This window comes from Eucalyptus grandis, chromosome 6, assembly GCF_016545825.1.
Source record: "Eucalyptus grandis isolate ANBG69807.140 chromosome 6, ASM1654582v1, whole genome shotgun sequence".
NCBI classification, from domain to species: domain Eukaryota; kingdom Viridiplantae; phylum Streptophyta; class Magnoliopsida; order Myrtales; family Myrtaceae; genus Eucalyptus; species Eucalyptus grandis.
In genome coordinates, this window is record NC_052617.1 from 27861820 (window position 1) to 27879589 (window position 17770).

At 37.8% G+C, this 17770-nt stretch overlaps 1 protein-coding gene across 1 annotated transcript; it reads left to right on the top strand.

Moving 5' to 3' along the window:
- The first annotated feature begins 13542 nt into the window (after positions 1–13542).
- LOC104448977 (protein WALLS ARE THIN 1) lies at positions 13543–16989 on the top strand. The gene is made up of 6 exons (XM_010062950.3): positions 13543–13833; positions 14042–14104; positions 14268–14384; positions 14935–15349; positions 15884–16035; positions 16360–16989. The coding sequence occupies exons 1-6, from the start codon at positions 13613–13615 to the stop codon at positions 16547–16549; spliced, it is 1158 nt and encodes a 385-aa protein (XP_010061252.1). The 5' UTR covers positions 13543–13612; the 3' UTR covers positions 16550–16989.
- The last annotated feature ends 781 nt before the right edge of the window (positions 16990–17770 follow it).

Sequence of the window (17770 nt, forward strand, 5' to 3'; positions counted from 1 at the left end):
AATCGCTAACATAAATGTTATTAGTACCACATAAGATGAAATAATGTGAACAATTTTTTAGAATTTTTTTAAAATTGATTTTTTAAAATTGATTTTATTTTTTTATTTTTACTTTTTGTTTCTTTCTTTTCCTTTTTTTTTTCCAAGTCCAGCAAGGGCCGACGAGGGTTGCGGACCCTTGCCTATAATCAGCTAGTGACCCTCGCTAGACTTGTTAGGCAAAAAAATAAAAGACGAAAAATATAATAATGAAATTCGCTATTTTTAAAAATTATAAAAATTATCCACGTCAATACCGGTCATGCCACGTACAATGGCTAATGCCCACTTCAACAATTTTTAGCTAAAATCAATCAGATTGATTTAATTGACAAATTATTAAAAATTTTAAAATGGAATAGGCAAAAGTACAATATGATTAGAATTATTTGGACAATTATCCACTCTGTCTTCTTCACAACATTCTCTCTTCTTCTCTTTTTTCACACATGTTCAACAACATATTAAAGATGAAAAATTAAGAGAGAAATTGAGTAATAACTAAACTGTTTTTTCTCTATGACTTTGGTATTTCCTAAAGATATATTTGTTCTAAACCTAAAAATAACAATAGTGAGACACATCATATCTTAAAAACTATGATCATCATCACACATCAAAGTATCGAAAATCTATAAATTACCGCTCTATCTTAATTAGCAATCAAAATTTTCCCAATAGTGTAGGATCTTGATTGCTCTTATTGTTGTTATTTCTTGAAAAGCTAGTGATGTTTGTGGAAGGAAGGGTGATTACGTGATTTCTGTAATTGATTGGGGGAAAGGAGAATGGCCAAACCTAGCTACCTTAGCCTATTCGATGCTCTTAATATGTGTGTTAATGCACGATCCCGTCTTAAGAGTCCGTCGAAGCTTCTACTAGGACATGCCTTAGCTTCTACAAGCTAAGGCATCCGGATCCTTGACCTGGATTGTCCTCCAATGCACAAGTTAGTAAGTGAACGAAAATGGAGAAAATAAGTTAAAGGTCCAAAAACTTTACCTGAGTCCCTTGGTTAGTACTTACTTATGGGAGTACCCCGAACAGTAAGCAGTCGCTCACATGTGGTTGTTTGGTTTAAACGGGTGGTGGATTGGTTAAATATGTGGTGACTTTGCCGTGACAGGTGGTGGTTTTGTTGGGGAGAATTACCAAAAAAGTCCTAAATCTATTGAAATTGTGACAATTCAGTCATAAACTTTTTTTTCTAGCCAATTTAATCTTAAACATTTTTAAATTGTATCAATTCAGTCCATCCAACCAAAATTGGCCGGTTGGAGCTGACGTGGACGTCGGCAGGGGACAGCCGGCCGGCGATAAAATTTTTTAATATTTTTTTTCGAATTTTTTATTTCTTTATTTCTTTTTCTTTTTTCACCTTCTTCTTCCTCTGGCCGACCGGCGCCGGCCAGAGGCGAGAGCCGGCGAGGTCAGCCTCACCGGCCATGGGCGAGGGTCACCCTCACCGGCCGAAGGGGAGGGCCAGCGAGGTCAGCCTCGCTGGCCACTAGCGAGGGTAAGGCCTCGCCGGATGTGGCGAGCTCGGCCCTCGCCAAGGGCTGCGGTGGAGGCGGGGAGGAAGAGGATGAGGAGGAGGCGGAGGAGCGGCTGCGAAGATGGGGGCGTTGCTCCAGCGCTAGAGAAACCCGACATCCCCGTCGTTGTTGTTGTCGTCGCCATCATCCTCGCACTTGTACACAGATCTCCGCCCCCACCTCGCTCTCCCGCCACCACCCCCACAGCCGCAGCGCCCCTCTTCGCAACCGCTCTACCGCCTCCTCCTCCTCCTCCTCCTCATCCTCTCCCTCCCCGCCTCCGCCGCAGCCTTTGGCAACGACAGCGTCACCCAGCCTTGGCGAGGGCCGAGCTCACTGAATCCGGCGAGGCTCGGCCTCGCCCGGCCTTGGTGAGGGCTGAGCTCACCAAATCTAGTGGGGCCTCGCCCTCGCGGTGGCAGTGAGGCTCCGGCCAGCAAGGGCGACCCTCGTCGGCCAGAGGAAGAAGAAGGTGAAAAAGAAATAAAAAAATTTTAAAAAAATTTTAAAAATTTAAAATTTCGAAAAAAATATTAAAAAATTATCTTGCCAGCTAGCTATCCCCCATCGGCATCCATGTCAGCTCCGGTCAGTCAATTTTGGCCAAATGGACTGAATTGGCACAATTTGAAAAGGTTTATGACTAAATTGGCTAAAAAAAAAAGTTTATAACTGAATTGGCACAATTATAATATGTTCAGAACTTTTTTTGGTAATTCTTCCGGTTTTGTTGGGATGGGTGGCACCTGTTAGGACCAATGGGCACTTGATTTTTGAGTAGCGGTCATATTGTTGCACTCTATAATGGATTTATGCAAGGTGGAGGTTTTGTTGAGGGGCGATCCGTCCGGGAAATCGGCACGCCTTGGCACGTCCGCTTGCGAAGGGTCATCAGTACTTGTCCGGTGGGGCTTAGAAGCCCGTTGGGTCAGGAAAGGACTCGTGGCGCGTGCCCAATAATTTACTAAATCTGTTATTACCAATGTGATCGATCTAATTTCTCGTCTATGTTTTTATTGGAGAGCCTAAATTCCAGCATCCGCAATAATTCATGATTATGATTAAAATTTGGAATAAATCTTAAATTAAGAAAAAAGCATTGCAACTTGGAGGTGTCAGAAGCACCATGACTGACCCGGTCCATTTTTACCTCTTTCATCATATCCTAGAAGTTTGTTAAAGTCACACTTGGAATCACACACTTATTGAAGATGGCGATGTTCTAATACTGTTTGTAACGATCTGTCCAGCAAAGGATTTTATTATAATTAGCACATCGCATCTTTCTCAATTACAAGATATATATATGATAAAATAACTGTTTATGGATCTAAGCCCAAACTATCAATAAATTATTGACTCAAATTACAAAAGCGCTCTGGTATTGTGAGGCCACAGCCCCTTACGACCCCCGCCAGGCTGGCCCCTGCACCCCTACCTGTTCAATGAGGAGCAAGACTCAAGTGACATCCTATCAATAGAGAGCATGAATCACACCCTAATATTTTTATGACCTCTTGATTTCCTTCGGATGCCACCATTAGAAGGCATGGATATGCACGAGTTTTTGCGATACAAGTGATGAGTAGTCCCAGGAGAATCAAACATGACAGAATCATTCATGACCAGTCATAATCACCGAACTCCAGCACAATATGACAGAATCAAACATGAGTTGTTGATTCATCATTGTGCGTGCATTTTTCTTTTAAGGACAAGCTAAAACCCGCGAAGTGAAAATGAAACATAGTACAATGATCTAGATTATCAAGTGTGCAGATAAGAAGTTGATTTTCTTTTATACACGAGATCTCATATGTTTAAAATCAATATGAAAATTCGTCCTTCAATTAATAAACTCACTTTGATAATTATAGTAGCATATTTTGCTGTCTATGCTCGATTTTCATGTAAAAACATGATAATTCCTAAGTGACGAGATTATATTTCTGGAGATCATTAGATCAAGGACTGGACTGTACTTACCTTGTTACAAGAAATTTTTAAGTGAGGTGAGTAACATATTTCATGCACTTGATATTTGCCTATCAAAACAAAGATGATGCTATTCTCCCAATTAATTGAGTTGTGCAACTTCTGTAAAGTTGCAATCCAGCAATCGACCAACTCATGGTTCGTGGTTTTGGCTCAAAGTTGGTCGACTGGAACAGAAGATGCACGGCTCATTGACCCTGTTAAATTTAACATCCTGTAAGTGTAATTTTCCTACAAAGCTCTCTAAGCATGAAGGGGACTCATCATAAGCAACATGCAATAATGCAATGCCCACGTTAATGTGTGTGTGTGTGTGTGTGTGTGTGTGTGTGTGTGTGTGTGAGAGAGAGAGAGAGAGAGAGAGAGAGAGAGAGAGAGAGGGAGAGAGAGACGTGCCCATTGAAAAAGAAGAGTTCATATCCATCTTTAACGGGCGAGAGGAAAGTGAAATTAGTATGTTTAGCAAGAATATCAAACCTGCATTAGCACGAGCAACATAATCATCCGTCTTTAACATAAAGCTTACACAGAAAAGGGGGGAAGCATCATAATTAGTCATCCATTCATTCCATTCAAATTTGCAAGTCTGAATAGAACTTACCAGAGATTAAGGGAGAAACAAATCAATATGAAAAGTACTCTATGTCATGCTTTTCCGAAGAGAAGAAAAAATCTTTTTTAACCACAAGGTTATTACTGCGTGATGAAGATAGATGCGCCACAAATCATAACTTGCAAAGCCTACAAGTATTGTCCATTCCACTCGTTGTCTATATCGGTATCTCAACAAATATCAACCATCAATTTATTAATCGTATATTTCACAACCACCCTTTGTTGTATGAATAGATGGATAAGCCACCGAATCGAGCAATGGGGTATAAGATCTCGCTCTGTGCAGGGCACCATTTTATACTAAATAAAAGTGAGACATCGAAAATATTATATTTGTTGATCACATGAATCCCATCAATAGAACTTGCACAATTAATAACTAAAATAATGTTGCTCCAGATGATAATCCTATTGATTATAAATTAAGATTTTCTAGGAAAGAAAGAAAGCAATATTAAACAGTTAGGGAAAATTGCCCAAAAAATCCTATCCATATTGTATGGTAGCCAATTTAGTTATAAACCTCTCAACTATGCTAATTTAATTCTAAAAATTTCGACAATTTGTCAATTTAGTCAATCTGGTTAATTTGAGTTGGGAATCACTAATACGGATGCTAGTTGCTCTATGTGGCACACATGCAATTGTTGGGTTCTTGTCAACATCATGCTACATGTGCAACAGGTGTCCACGTCAGAGATTTTTAGTTAAAATTGATTAAAATGACTATATTAAAAAATTGTTCAAAATTTTATAATTAAATTAGCACAATTGAACGGTTTATAACTAAATTAATCACCATATAATAAATTGAGCACTTTTTGGATAATTATCCCCCAACCTTTACCATGTATATGATCATGTGGTATGCTTTATTCTTTTCTTCATATATAGAGAATGACATAATTGGAAATGAAAGTTCACTTTTTTTTTTTTGGCAACAAATAGAAGTCCCCCTTTTTTTTTGGTCGGTAGAAGTCCACTTTAGTAGTCTGCTTTTGCCCCACCACGTCGATTCTTGAGGACCTCCCTTAGATTGGCTCACAAACAGAAATAATTCTAACGGAAAAGAGAACAGCATGTTCATCTCTTTTTGAAACACATATATTAATATCAGATTTGGTGCATGGCCATTATTAACATCGGACAAAGCTTTTATTTGAGGGGACTCCTACTTGATGAATCAAAATGGGTCAACTCAAACTTCCAATTATTGTATCCATCCAATTTTTCAGACAGAACACTGGAGCCTGGACTTTTCAAGATTCTCCCGTGCTAATGGCGACAGATATTTTTCTTTTGAAATGATGGTCGACGGTGTACCTCATTATTAAGAGTTATTCCATAAAATATTAGATGAATTATTTAATCCATTAGGTGCATATTGGTAAAATAATCATATTATTAAATGGAAGCGCATCTTAGAATTGGTCAAAGTGAGGTTAACTGTGAAACACTTGATATTAATAAATTTTATGATGTTCAAAATCAAAGCGTCTCCAAATTAATTTGATCTAGTCAATTCAAAATGCTTATTTTGACCGACCAAAAAACTTTAAAAAATGCTCGTATATACTTATCGCTTTGTACACTCATGTCAACTTTGCATTTTTATTATTCCGAATCTATAATTAGCATTCTAAAGTTCTATTACTAGATTTTGGGTTGCATCTATTACCAAATTGGCAATTTTGTTTTCCGGATTACACCCATCTAATAAACGCCAACCCTCTTCCCCCCGGGGGGGCGTATCTTATCTATGCCACTGCAACCGGAGTCTCGCCCGCCCTCAACTGCCATCACCATTTGCACCGCTATCTTTGGTGACTTGTCCCTGTATGACGCCCAACCATTCTTGTTGTGTCCTCTCTCTCTCGCTCGCTCTGTTACTCGTCGAAGACCGCTGCTGACCTCATACACTACCTTAGTGAATTTTCCCCTTTCCTTCTTTTGATTTATTCTTTTAATCTGGTTATGCATTAATTTTCTTCTGCTCTGCTCCTTCTTCGTCCTCTTGGAGAGGATCTTCTCCCGTCCTTCTTATTCTTTAATTCTCCAATCTTTTCCTGCATTATTAGGATGACATTTGGTCTCCGTCGATTGTGCTTGACTAACTCCTACGAATTAGCGGGCCAAACTCGAGTTCCTACATATTAATGCAAATCAACATGAGAGCCCTCTTACTCTTACAATTTAAATACGTTTTTTCCTCTCATCACACCAGCCGATAGCTCATCTAATAACGTTTTGGGCAAATTTGTTTATTATCTTCATAAATTGACTCTTATGCCACTCTCATGGACACTATTTAAGTGACAAATCTTCTAAAATGGCTGGTCAATGAAATTCAATGAACCGTAATGCGCAAACTGTAGAAATGTATAATGGCGTGTCAGATGAAAAGGGTCTTCTTTGGGAAACAGCTCATTATGGTCCGTGAAGAGCATAATTCCTTTTCTTTTTGTCCAAAAAGTTGTTAAGCTAAATGAACTTTGGGCCAAAAAAAAAAGAAAAAGAAAAAGTTAATATTAAAAAATCCCAAATTTATACATTTATGATAAATTTACTTCAAATTAACTTTTGAGTTATTAGAAACTCTAAATTGGTACGTTTGTGGCAAGTTTATTCAAAATTAATTTTTGAGTCACTTATCTTTAATTCATATATCTATGGAAAATTTACACCAAACGAACCTGGGTTTTCAGGTGGACTTACTGTGTCGATTTGATTTATTACCATTTGCCATCTAGCTCAATAATTCATATATAAATTTGACAAAAGCTAACATAAGTTAAATATATCATGAGTGTATCACTTTGGAGTTTTGGTGACTCAAAAATTAGTTTGGGGGTTATTTTATCACCGGTGTATCAATATTAATTTTTAGTGAATTTGTCATAGATTTATTAATTTGAAATTTTTCATAATATTAACAACAATAAATCATGTGGCGAGTGTCAATACAATATGTGGATATGCGTCCTCTGTAATAGGAGGAACCTCCTAATTTAAAATCTTGTCCTTTTGATATATTATGATGAACCCCAATCTAAATTCATACTCCTCAAATGTCTAATGTAATGAAAGAATTTGGAATTTCGGTTTCAGTAATCAATCCAATTGTGAAGAAAGAGCAGATTACTCCATGGAACATTTGGCACTTGAACTTTTCTGTTTCTGACACAAGTGACTTAAAGATTAAGATGCTCGTCTATTTGTTTGTCAAATATTCTCTTATATGCACATATATCTTAAACTGAATATTACTTGGGCTTTGTTTGTTTTTCCAAAAGCAAATGATTTGGAAAATATTTTCTTAAAATAATTACTTATGAAGTTTACCAATATGAATAAACAAAAAATATTTTTATCATCCACAAAAATATTTAGACTGAATTGTTATTAATAATGAAATATTTTTTGTAGACAAATTATTTCAAATGATATATGCAATCATTTTTAGGAAAATATTTTTTAAATCATTTATATTTTTAAAACAAACGGAACCTTAATGTAAATAAAATATGCATCCCAGATGTAAACTAGAAAGAATCAAAAGAACAATGGACTCTTCAATTATATTGCCTGCAATTAATTGGTGGTAGGTAATAGGCGACTTTTGGTTTCTGAATTGGAAATTTGTAGACGCCCTAATCAACTATACGAATCTTGTGGGCTTTATAACTTTTTCTCAGTGCTTTCTCCCCATTCACATTATGGGTCATCGAGGTCAAAGATGGGAGTGATGTAGTGGCCATTGGCGGACAGACATAGGGTACGTTTAGTTCAACATTCCTAAGGGGCTTTTAGCCTCTAAAGTCCCTTGGAGAAATTAGGGGTGTGCATGGTCCGGGCGGGCGGTTCCCGACCTAGAACCGGGAACCGCCCGCTAAGGACCAGTTCCGATTTTCGGAACCGGGATCCACCCGTTTGTTGGGTGGATCCACCCGAACCGGACCGCGGTCGGTCCGGTTCCGGGTGGATCCATGGAACCGATTTTGACGCCAAAAATTCTGATTTTCAAGAGCGAAACAATTTTGGTTTCCCGGACCGCCGGTCCGGAAGTTTTGAGCTCTAAAATTCCAAGATCAGTGGCAACCCACATACCCAAAACTCAAAAAGATAAAACCTTTGCCAAGATAAAGCCCGTATACCCACACTACGAACATGAAAACGTAAAATTTTTCTTTCTTTTCACTTTATTCCATCTGATCAAGATCCTTCGCATCCCACCCACGCACTCCCGCGCGAAGAGAGAGAGAGAGAGACTAAAGGCGCGACGGGGGGGACGGTGGCGAGAGGAGGAGCAACGGCGGCGGCGTGAATGCTTGGTGAGGAATCGAAGACGAGGAGAAGAGATTGAGGAAGAAACAGAGAGATAATCAAAAGCGAGGAAGAAATCGGAAGAGAATCAAGAGATGAGAAGCAAATTAGGGCTTCTTACCTTGTTGAGTGACGGAAAAGGGGCTCGCCGGCTCGGTCAAGTGTTCTTGCGAGGCGGAGGAGCAGCGGTTGGCCGGGCGAGTGGTGACCGGCGCGACGGGGGCGGACAGTGGCGGAGGAGGAGCAGCGGCGGCGGCGTGGATACTCGGGGTGGACCGTGGGACCGTGGAATCGAAGACGAAGAGAAGGAAACCCGATGGGACCGTGGAATCGAAGATGAAGAGAAGGAAAGGAAGTTACTGAGAGAGAGTCGGAGGTTGAAGAAGAAGAAACGCGATTAGGGCTTCGCGAATTAGGGCGGGGGCCGTTCGCGACTTTTTTTTTTTGTTGTTTTTTTTTTTTTAATTATAAATAGTACCGGTCCGGTCCGGGTGGCGGGCGGGCGGATCCGCCCACGGAACCGGGAACCGGACCGGTTCTCACCGGTTCTCAACAATTGGACCCGGGAACCGGACGGTTCCCTCAAGAACCGCCGGTTCCGGGCGGTTCCGGTCCGGTTCCGGGCAGTCCGGGCGGTTCCGGGTCCAATGCACACCCCTAGGAGAAATCTTTGGACCGCTTGATAGCCATTTTGAAATAGCTTTCAAGTGAAAGCCAGCATTAGGAAAGCTAAAAGCCCAATGCTAGTAGGGACTAGTTTTAAAGTTTCAGCATTTAGCCAAATGCTGAAACTTATTTTTTTCTTCCAAAACTATCCTCACTCATTATTCAAATTTATGATTTTGCCCTCGTTATTATTTTTTAAATGCCAAAATAATGCTAAAAAAATTAAATATATTTTGGTCTTTTAAAAAAATTATATATTTGATTTTTAGCATTATTGTCAAAATTTATATTTAAAAAGTTGCCTACATTATTTTTTTTCAATTTTAAACAAATAAAAATTAAAAAATTCCGACGAAGGGTTTGGTCTTTTTTTTTTTTTAAGTATATATATATGCATTCGAATTTTTAGTATTATTGTTAAATTTTATATTTAAAAAGTTGCATACATTATTTATTTCAATTTTAAAAAATTAAAAATTTAAAAATTCTAATGAAGGTTTAGTCTTTTAAAAAAAAAATATTATATATATATGTATTTGATTTTTTTTTTTTAGCATTATTTTCAAATTTATATTTAAAAAGTTGCATACATTATTTTTTTTTCAATTTTAAACAAATAAAAATTGAAAAATTTCAAGGAAGGATTTGGTCTTTTTTAAAAATTATATATATGTTCAAAATTTATATTTAAAAAGTTACGTACATTATTTTTTCAATTTTAAATAAATAAAATTTAAAAAAACACTAATATTAATCACCAAAAGAGCTTTCCAAAAAAAATTCTATTAAACAACATTTCTCTCAAAATTGCTTCTCAAAGTATAGTTTACAAAACGGCATTTGCATTTGCTTAAAGTTCTTTAAGCTAAATTATTTTGTATTTTTTTTAATGAGCTTTCAAAATACTGAATCGAACGCACCCATAGAGGTGATGAACAACAGTACTGAGCCTCAATAACAGTGGAAGTCAGCTGAGTTCAATGGACGTAATAGCCGATGGGGTAGGCGATGGAGGTATGATAAGGATATATTGGGGACTGCTCGAGGATTTTCCAAAGAGAGGGCAGTTTGGCCTTTTCATTTTTGTGTTTAGCTTGGAGTTGTGCAAGATGTACTTTCTAAAATAGAGACATGTAAGCGGTATATGAGAGAAAAATGATGCATTTTTCCTAGATATCCATTTATTAATTTTGCGGGTAGAGGGCAATGTGCATTAATGTGCAATAATGTTCTTGACCGAAAGAACAATAACGGAAATGGCTAAGATGATTCGTACTCGTACGGCCACAGGTTCGTGTCAGGAGCAAAATGCCGCAAAAAGATTTTCCGGTAATTTTCTATTGAAAAGCTGCTCACGTTGAAAGTCTCAATTTATTGCTGATTCCGTGAGATTGAAATGCTACTATAGAGAGCTGAATCGCGATAATATCATGGGATTTTCCTCTCTTTAATAATTATAGATTGTTCCATTTAACGGTGGTGAGGAAAATTAGGATCCTCCATATTTACGCTGATTATGACGAGTAAACCTCTTATGATGTATCAGTAGAGTCCGACCCTTGATACTAGGTAAGTCAAATTGTCCATGTGCGAAAGGACTTTGAACTCAGTGCCCCAAGGTGGCATTGAAGCGGTACCTCCACACATGCCTCAATTCAATGGGCAAGGCGAGGAATTGCATATTGATAACATGATCAACAAGTGTGTTTCTTATAAAGGGTTAAAATATCTCCCGACCAACTTTTAAAAAATCATGAAAGAATCCTCCAAATTAAACATGCAATACGAGTTTGATATAGTTCATTAGTATTTTATGTGATTATAAACAAGTTTTATTTTTCTTCATTCTTGATTAGAGGAATCGAGCCTCTTATTTGAAACAGGATGCAAACTCAACTAAACAATTATGAGCGATGTGTAGTTACAATATATTAATTAGAAAATTTCTTGAACTAAAGATGGTGAAAAATATAGCCCTTATTTGACTATTTAAAATCTTCATACATTTATTCCCTGATTGACCCTAAAAATGGCTTGGAACTGACCAATTCTATTCTAGGCTAGCTTCAGGGTCAATAAAGTTGATTCCCAGTTTTGAAAATAGGGAACTAACCCTAACATGATAAGTTACAAGTTCCAAGTTTGGAACTTTACCACCTTGAAACCAATAAACCTTAGATTGAATGGAGCCATAGACGGTCCAAAAACATGTGTAAGCTGTTGTTTTTAACATTAGACCTAGGGTGAATATCACTATTTTTTTACATATGAGATACATGATTTATTTAGGGTAGAGTTATTTCCACCTATATATGACTAAATCCGCTCATTTTTTACTAGATGAAAAGAAAAATTGTCTTTAATCGTTTCCATATTTGCACAATTTTCTTCAATTTAGTTATTTTCCTATTATGGTTTTCCTTTGAATTTAAACTTATTGGTATTTAAAAAAGAAAAACTTATATCTTCTTCCGATCTTCATCACTCCTACCTCAAAAGCTCACTTTCAAGGAAAATTTGTTATCTTTTATTTATGTAGTTTAAAGAAAAAAAATGAAATCTCTTCATTTACTTTATCGAAAAAATTGGTGCTTTTTCCTACTATTGGTGAGACACATTTACACAAAACACATGTAAGGCTTCATAGGTTTATCTAGAAGTACACTAGGGAAATTTCCAAAAAAAAGACCCCAAATGCCTTCATTTCCTCAAATAAAGACTCGAAGTAGATCTTATTTCAAAAAAGAGCCTGAAGTGACCATTTAAATTTTGATATTGGAGAATGTCGTTTTGGGGAATGTCATTGTCATTTTGTTTTAGCAAATATTTAAAAGGGTTTTTTTTTTTTTTAATCCAATCATCCATTATACATATATATAAGACATGATAAGAAAGAGTTTGATAGTGATATACACAGGGAAAACAAAGATTATAAACATATGTGTTAAAAAGTTATCTATGTCAAAAATTTAATAGATTCTCCTTGACAATCCATGAATTTACTCAATTGTGTAGAAGATAACGAGATTTTGTTGAAAATTTCTCTCTTCATTAGTACAGAGATATAATATAAAGAAAAATGCTTTTGTGACTGTCTTTAATCTATTGTGAGATTAACAACCTGTTTTGGGCAATACAAAATAAATAAAAAATAATTAGAAATTGTTGTGGGATCTATTTCTTTAAAAAATTGTGATTCATATTATGGTGTTACTCTCACAATAGCTCAAAAATTGTTATGCTAGTTAGAGGTATACAACCAAACTGATTCTACACGGGAACCAGATCGGACCACCCAAAAAATAGGTCCGGAAATTGATTCCTATTGAAACTAGTCTAGGAACAAGTTCCAAATTTTTGGAACTGGTTGAAAATGGTTTGGGAACATGTTTCGAGTAAATACTCACTTTGAAACCAGACCAAATTGCCTTGTTTTGAAACCAGTTTCGGTTTTATAAGCTAAAAAGTCAAAACCATAATTTATTTTTCCCTAAATTCTGACCTTAGCACTTCGTGCTTCCTTGAAATTCCTCGCCAATTTTTCTTCTTCCCCTAGATTTTTATGGATGAATACGGAATGGATTTTTATAATTTATGTTTCATGTTACATGTTTGAACTGTTTATTGTTTATAATTATTCGTAACTACATGTTCATTTCATGGATTGTTGTTTCTGGGGGGTATTGATTTTTGTTATTCATATTTTACTTTGAATCATTTTGTTACTCATAATCTCAATGATTTTTCTATAAATATGAAAAAAAAGGAACAAAAGAAAACAGGTTCTTCATTAAACATTGGAATCGGACTAGGAAAACAAGGTAGGTTCCATGGTTCTAGACAGACAAAGTAGGTTTCAGGATCCAAAAACTGGGAACCAATTATTACAGCTGTGGAACCTATCCATGTTATAACTAATCACCCCTAATGCTAGTAAGCCCCAATGTAAAAAAGGAAAAAGGGCACAAATACCACCTTCACTTAGACAATATCCACTTAAGAGCAAAAAGAAAATATGTGATATTCTTAGTCGTGGAAACTATATCCAACAATTTTTTTTTTTTAGAAGATAGAAAAGTAATTAAATATGGGTTCACATCATTAGAAAGTAATTAAATATGGGTCCACATCATTAAATTTCAGGTGGATGATTACAAGACAAAAATGGTAGTCACATAGGAAATGTGAATTCCCAGCCCATTCATTAGTTGGAGACTACTCTCCTTAGACTATCCCACAACATCCATCTATAGGCCCCATGCGTGTCGGACCAAGCCTTCACACAAAGACTTGCCCTCTCTCTCTCTCTCTCTCTCTCTCTCTCTCTCTCTCTCTCTTATGCACCGCAGTATATATATATATCTACCTAGCTCCTGCTCTTCATCACCCCACTCTCACTTGATCCTTCTCAATCGAGCTTGTTGAGCCCCATAGTTTCGATGGCCGACCTGGTGCCCAGTGGTTCTAGAAGAATGTGGTGTTCGGTGCCGGAGCGGCTCCAGCTGCACATGGCCATGTTGGCCTTGCAATTCGGCTACGCTGGGTTCCATGTGGTGTCCAGAGCCGCCCTCAATATGGGCATCAGCAAGATCGTCTTCATCGTTTACAGGAACATCATCGCCTTGCTCCTCCTCCTGCCTTTCGCTTATTTTCTTGAAAAGTACGTGCTCATGTCATTTAAAGGCCTCTTTTCTGGAATTTTCTCTCCTCCTTTCTTGTGATACTCGTAAAAGCATTTCCACGAACACCCTTTTTTCTCTATCAATTCAGATTTTGGATGCGCTTGTGATGAATCCCACATTTTTACACCTCCTTTATACGTACTTAGGACTCATTCACATGCTTATCACAATTTATTTGGTGTCCAGGAAAGAGAGGCCTGGGATCAATCTTAAATTCTTGGTGCAGTTCTTTATCCTTGCCCTAGTCGGGTACGGCCTTTTTTTTTCTCTCTCCCAATTTTGTGATTGCGGCAATTTTAACGTACTCAGTAGAGTTGTTTTTCTTCCTTTTCTCTTGGCATATAAAATTGCTGTCTCTAGTTTACAGGGGACGATTTCATTTTATTTATGTGTTGTCAATATATCAAAACAGAATAACGGCAAACCAAGGATTCTACTTCTTGGGTTTGGAGAACACTTCACCCACCTTTGCTTCAGCAATCCAGAATTCTGTCCCAGCCATCACATTCCTCATGGCTGCCCTACTCAGGTGATCATCATTAAGCTCAATTAAGCCAGTCTCTAAAAATTCTTCAATCCATTCCCTTTATATGATATAATTTGGCTTCTATAACCTCAAGGCTGCGAAAATCGACATATTAGGCCGACAGCTCACATTTTACATCTTAGTAGTCTTCTTTTAAGCCCTTTGGTGGATTATTTTTTGGTTGGAGAAAAATCATTGGTCAAATGAGACTGAAAGAATCTCCGCAGAAAGGAATTCCAACAGCTCATGAAAATGGATTCAACCTGGATCCAAAACGGAAAGAGAGAGACAGAGAGATAGAAGAAACGAAAGACAGAAAAGGTGGGGGGGGAGAAGAGACCATGTTCTTCAAAAGGAACTACAAAAAGAACGCGAAAAAGTACATAATTGTTGATAATGCTTCTAGGAAATAAGAATCTCGATTCTCATCAACATCATTTGAGTTCAACTGGCTTAACACTTACCATGCGTAATATCCATGAAATAAAGAAAAGTCACATAGTTGAGTTAGCTAACACATTTTTTTGGCAAAAAACACTGACGTGACATTCAGAATAGAACAAGTTCGGCTTGACCGAAAAGATGGCATTGGGAAGGTCGTCGGGACCATCTTCTGTGTTGCCGGAGCATCAGTCATCACCCTCTACAAGGGACCGGCCATATTCACTCCGGCACCACCACTTCACGAGCCCACAAAATACACAAGCATGCTCCTCTCCTTAGGTGACGCAAAAGGCAAGAACTGGACCTTGGGCTGTGTCTTCTTGATTGGACACTGCCTCTCCTGGTCTGCTTGGCTCGTGCTGCAGGCCCCAGTCCTCAAGAAATACCCAGCTCGGCTCTCGGTGACATCATACACTTGCTTCTTCGGGCTCATACAGTTCTTGATCATAGCTGCTTTCACGGAGAGAGACCCGCATGCATGGCTCATTCACAGCGGTGGAGAGCTCTTCAGCGTCTTCTACGCGGTGAGTTAACCAAGCATACAAGCATGCACGATTTTGTTGCAACATGTTACTTGCAGCAAATTTCTTTATAGAAGCAATTTCTTCTTTGTTTGGGCACATCTACAATCCCAATGACGTTTAGGAACCTCAGCATTTGTTTACTAAGTTGGCTGTTTCATTTTGAATAGTTTGAGAAAGCATATGCAGGGTTCTATACGAGGAAATACAATTGCAGTTCAAAAAGCCAAGATGAAAGTAGTTTTGTTAGCGAATTTTTTTTTTGGCTTGCTCATACTGAAAATTACTTGGTGATACTTTTGTGTTGCACATTTCTCAGCTTATACAAGGCAGATCTAAAAAAACACTATTTCATACACAGATATTCAACAAAATAAAAAAGAAATTTTCGCACTACATTAATTTGTAGTAGGGTCCGCAGTATATCCTATGAAATCGTGAGTTCCACCAAAAAAAAAAAAAAAATCATCTTCAAGCTTTGAAATTAGAAATATTGGGAAGATCAAGCTTTTGTTAATGGAAAATATAAATGTGCAGGGAGTGGTGGCATCAGGAATAGCATTTGCAGTGCAGATATGGTGCATAGACAAAGGTGGGCCGGTGTTCGTCGCTGTGTACCAGCCTGTGCAGACGCTCGTCGTAGCAATTATGGCCTCCGTCGCTTTAGGCGAGGAGTTCTATTTGGGAGGGTATTCATCAGTCTCTTTCTCTCCCATCTCATCTTTCTTCTCAATCATGCATCGATGGGGCCAGCATGCGCCATCATCCCTAATCCTACAATGGAATGATCCATGTTTTGTTCATCGAAACTTAGTATTAACTTTCCTGAGCCAACTTTGGAAATCAATCGCTTTAGTGACTCCTCCTCAAGTTATAAACATGAAAATATGATCATCCCTTAACTATTTGCGTGTCTGGAATCATATTTAGTGGATAAGTTCTGAGAATATAAGGTTCTTTTTGGCTATGGAAGGATGAAAGTATACTAACTTTATCAGTTCTGACTTCCATAGGATTATCGGTGCGGTGCTCATCGTAGTAGGCCTCTACCTGGTCCTGTGGGGTAAAAACGAAGAGCGCAAATTCGCAAAGCCAAAGGTCGCGATCCAGTCCACTCAGGACCACGGGAACAACAGGACTTCCAGCCACATCGCGCCGTCCCTTGCTCAACCGCTGCTCCCACCGACGTCCGATGATGTTTGACCGGCGAGCATCTTTGAACTTTTGAGTTGGCGGAAAGGAAACGTGGGCCCATCTGTCAGGGATTTGGATTTCAATTTTTTCTTTTCTTTTCTTTATTTGGGTTTGTTTATGTTCTGAACTAAATTACAATCCCTTCCTGGGCCTGAAAGAGCGATTTTGAGGGGATGAAAGCATGATGATTAAGGTCACTTTTGGCGTGGGAGACATGTTGCCATCTGCCCATATGCTTTTACATGTTTTAATTATATGAGGGTTTTGATTTGGTAAAGGGATGATCTCCGATAATTATGGACATTATGATGTTCGTCCATGTGGGCCCAGTATTATGCTGGCTGCTGTTCGTTTTGCTAAAGTTGGGAAAATGTAGCCCCATATTTTCTTTTTGAGAATTTTTCTCTTTTTTTGTTTTGAGGTGTGATTATCATTGGATGTTCTTCGAATTTGTTCTTATAACCTGATTTAATGTGTGAAATAATATATAATTTGCTAAAGAAAAACTATTTTGAAATGAAATATGATATTTCACGATGAGCATAAAGTAACTTAAATCTTATTTCGTGGACAATCTTTCGAACTATTATAGTGTGTAAAGGGAACAACCAAAATGCCATATTTGCTGTATAAGGGTCGATTCTTCAAAAATTTTCTTTAAATTTCAAAATAAATATTAATCAGCTAATTTGGGGGCGAGTGAAAGTTAACTGGTGTTTGACCAACGAGCTACAAGGTGCAAAGCAACTTTTCACCATGAAAAATGGGTCATGCTCTTGAAAAACCAGTCTTTTAACACTCATTATAACTAATGCAAATCCAACGATCGACTTTCAATCCTTCGAGACCGATCACCTATTTTTCATAGCATCAGAAGTTTGTAATTTTTTTTTTTTTTATTTCGAAAACGTACCATGAAACTATAAGTCCCAGGTGTTTCAAAGCAACAAAAAATTTGGTCGATTTGGACATTGTATGAGGAAGCTATTCGCCAATTTGACATTAGTCAAACTTTCTCGACACTCGAACAAGGTCTAAGTGGCCAAAATCATATTTAGAGATCACAGAATCAAAAAGTCTATCAGATCCCCTAGTTATGGTACATTATTTTGTTTTTTAATAGTTTTAATTCACCAAATCGGCACCTGATGCATAGACCCGAGCCTATGGTCTTTGTATGAAACGGAATATTGCTTCCATAATCTTGCAATCTACCCTAGTGACATTTGG

Coding starts and splice junctions, on each gene's coding strand:
- LOC104448977 (XM_010062950.3), top strand. CDS start 13,613: ATGGCCGACCTGGTGCCCAGTGGTTCTAGAAGAATGTGGTGTTCGGTG. Junction 13,834..14,041: donor TTCGCTTATTTTCTTGAAAA/GTACGTGCTCAT, acceptor TTTGGTGTCCAG/GAAAGAGAGGCCTGGGATCA. Junction 14,105..14,267: donor TTTATCCTTGCCCTAGTCGG/GTACGGCCTTTT, acceptor ATATCAAAACAG/AATAACGGCAAACCAAGGAT.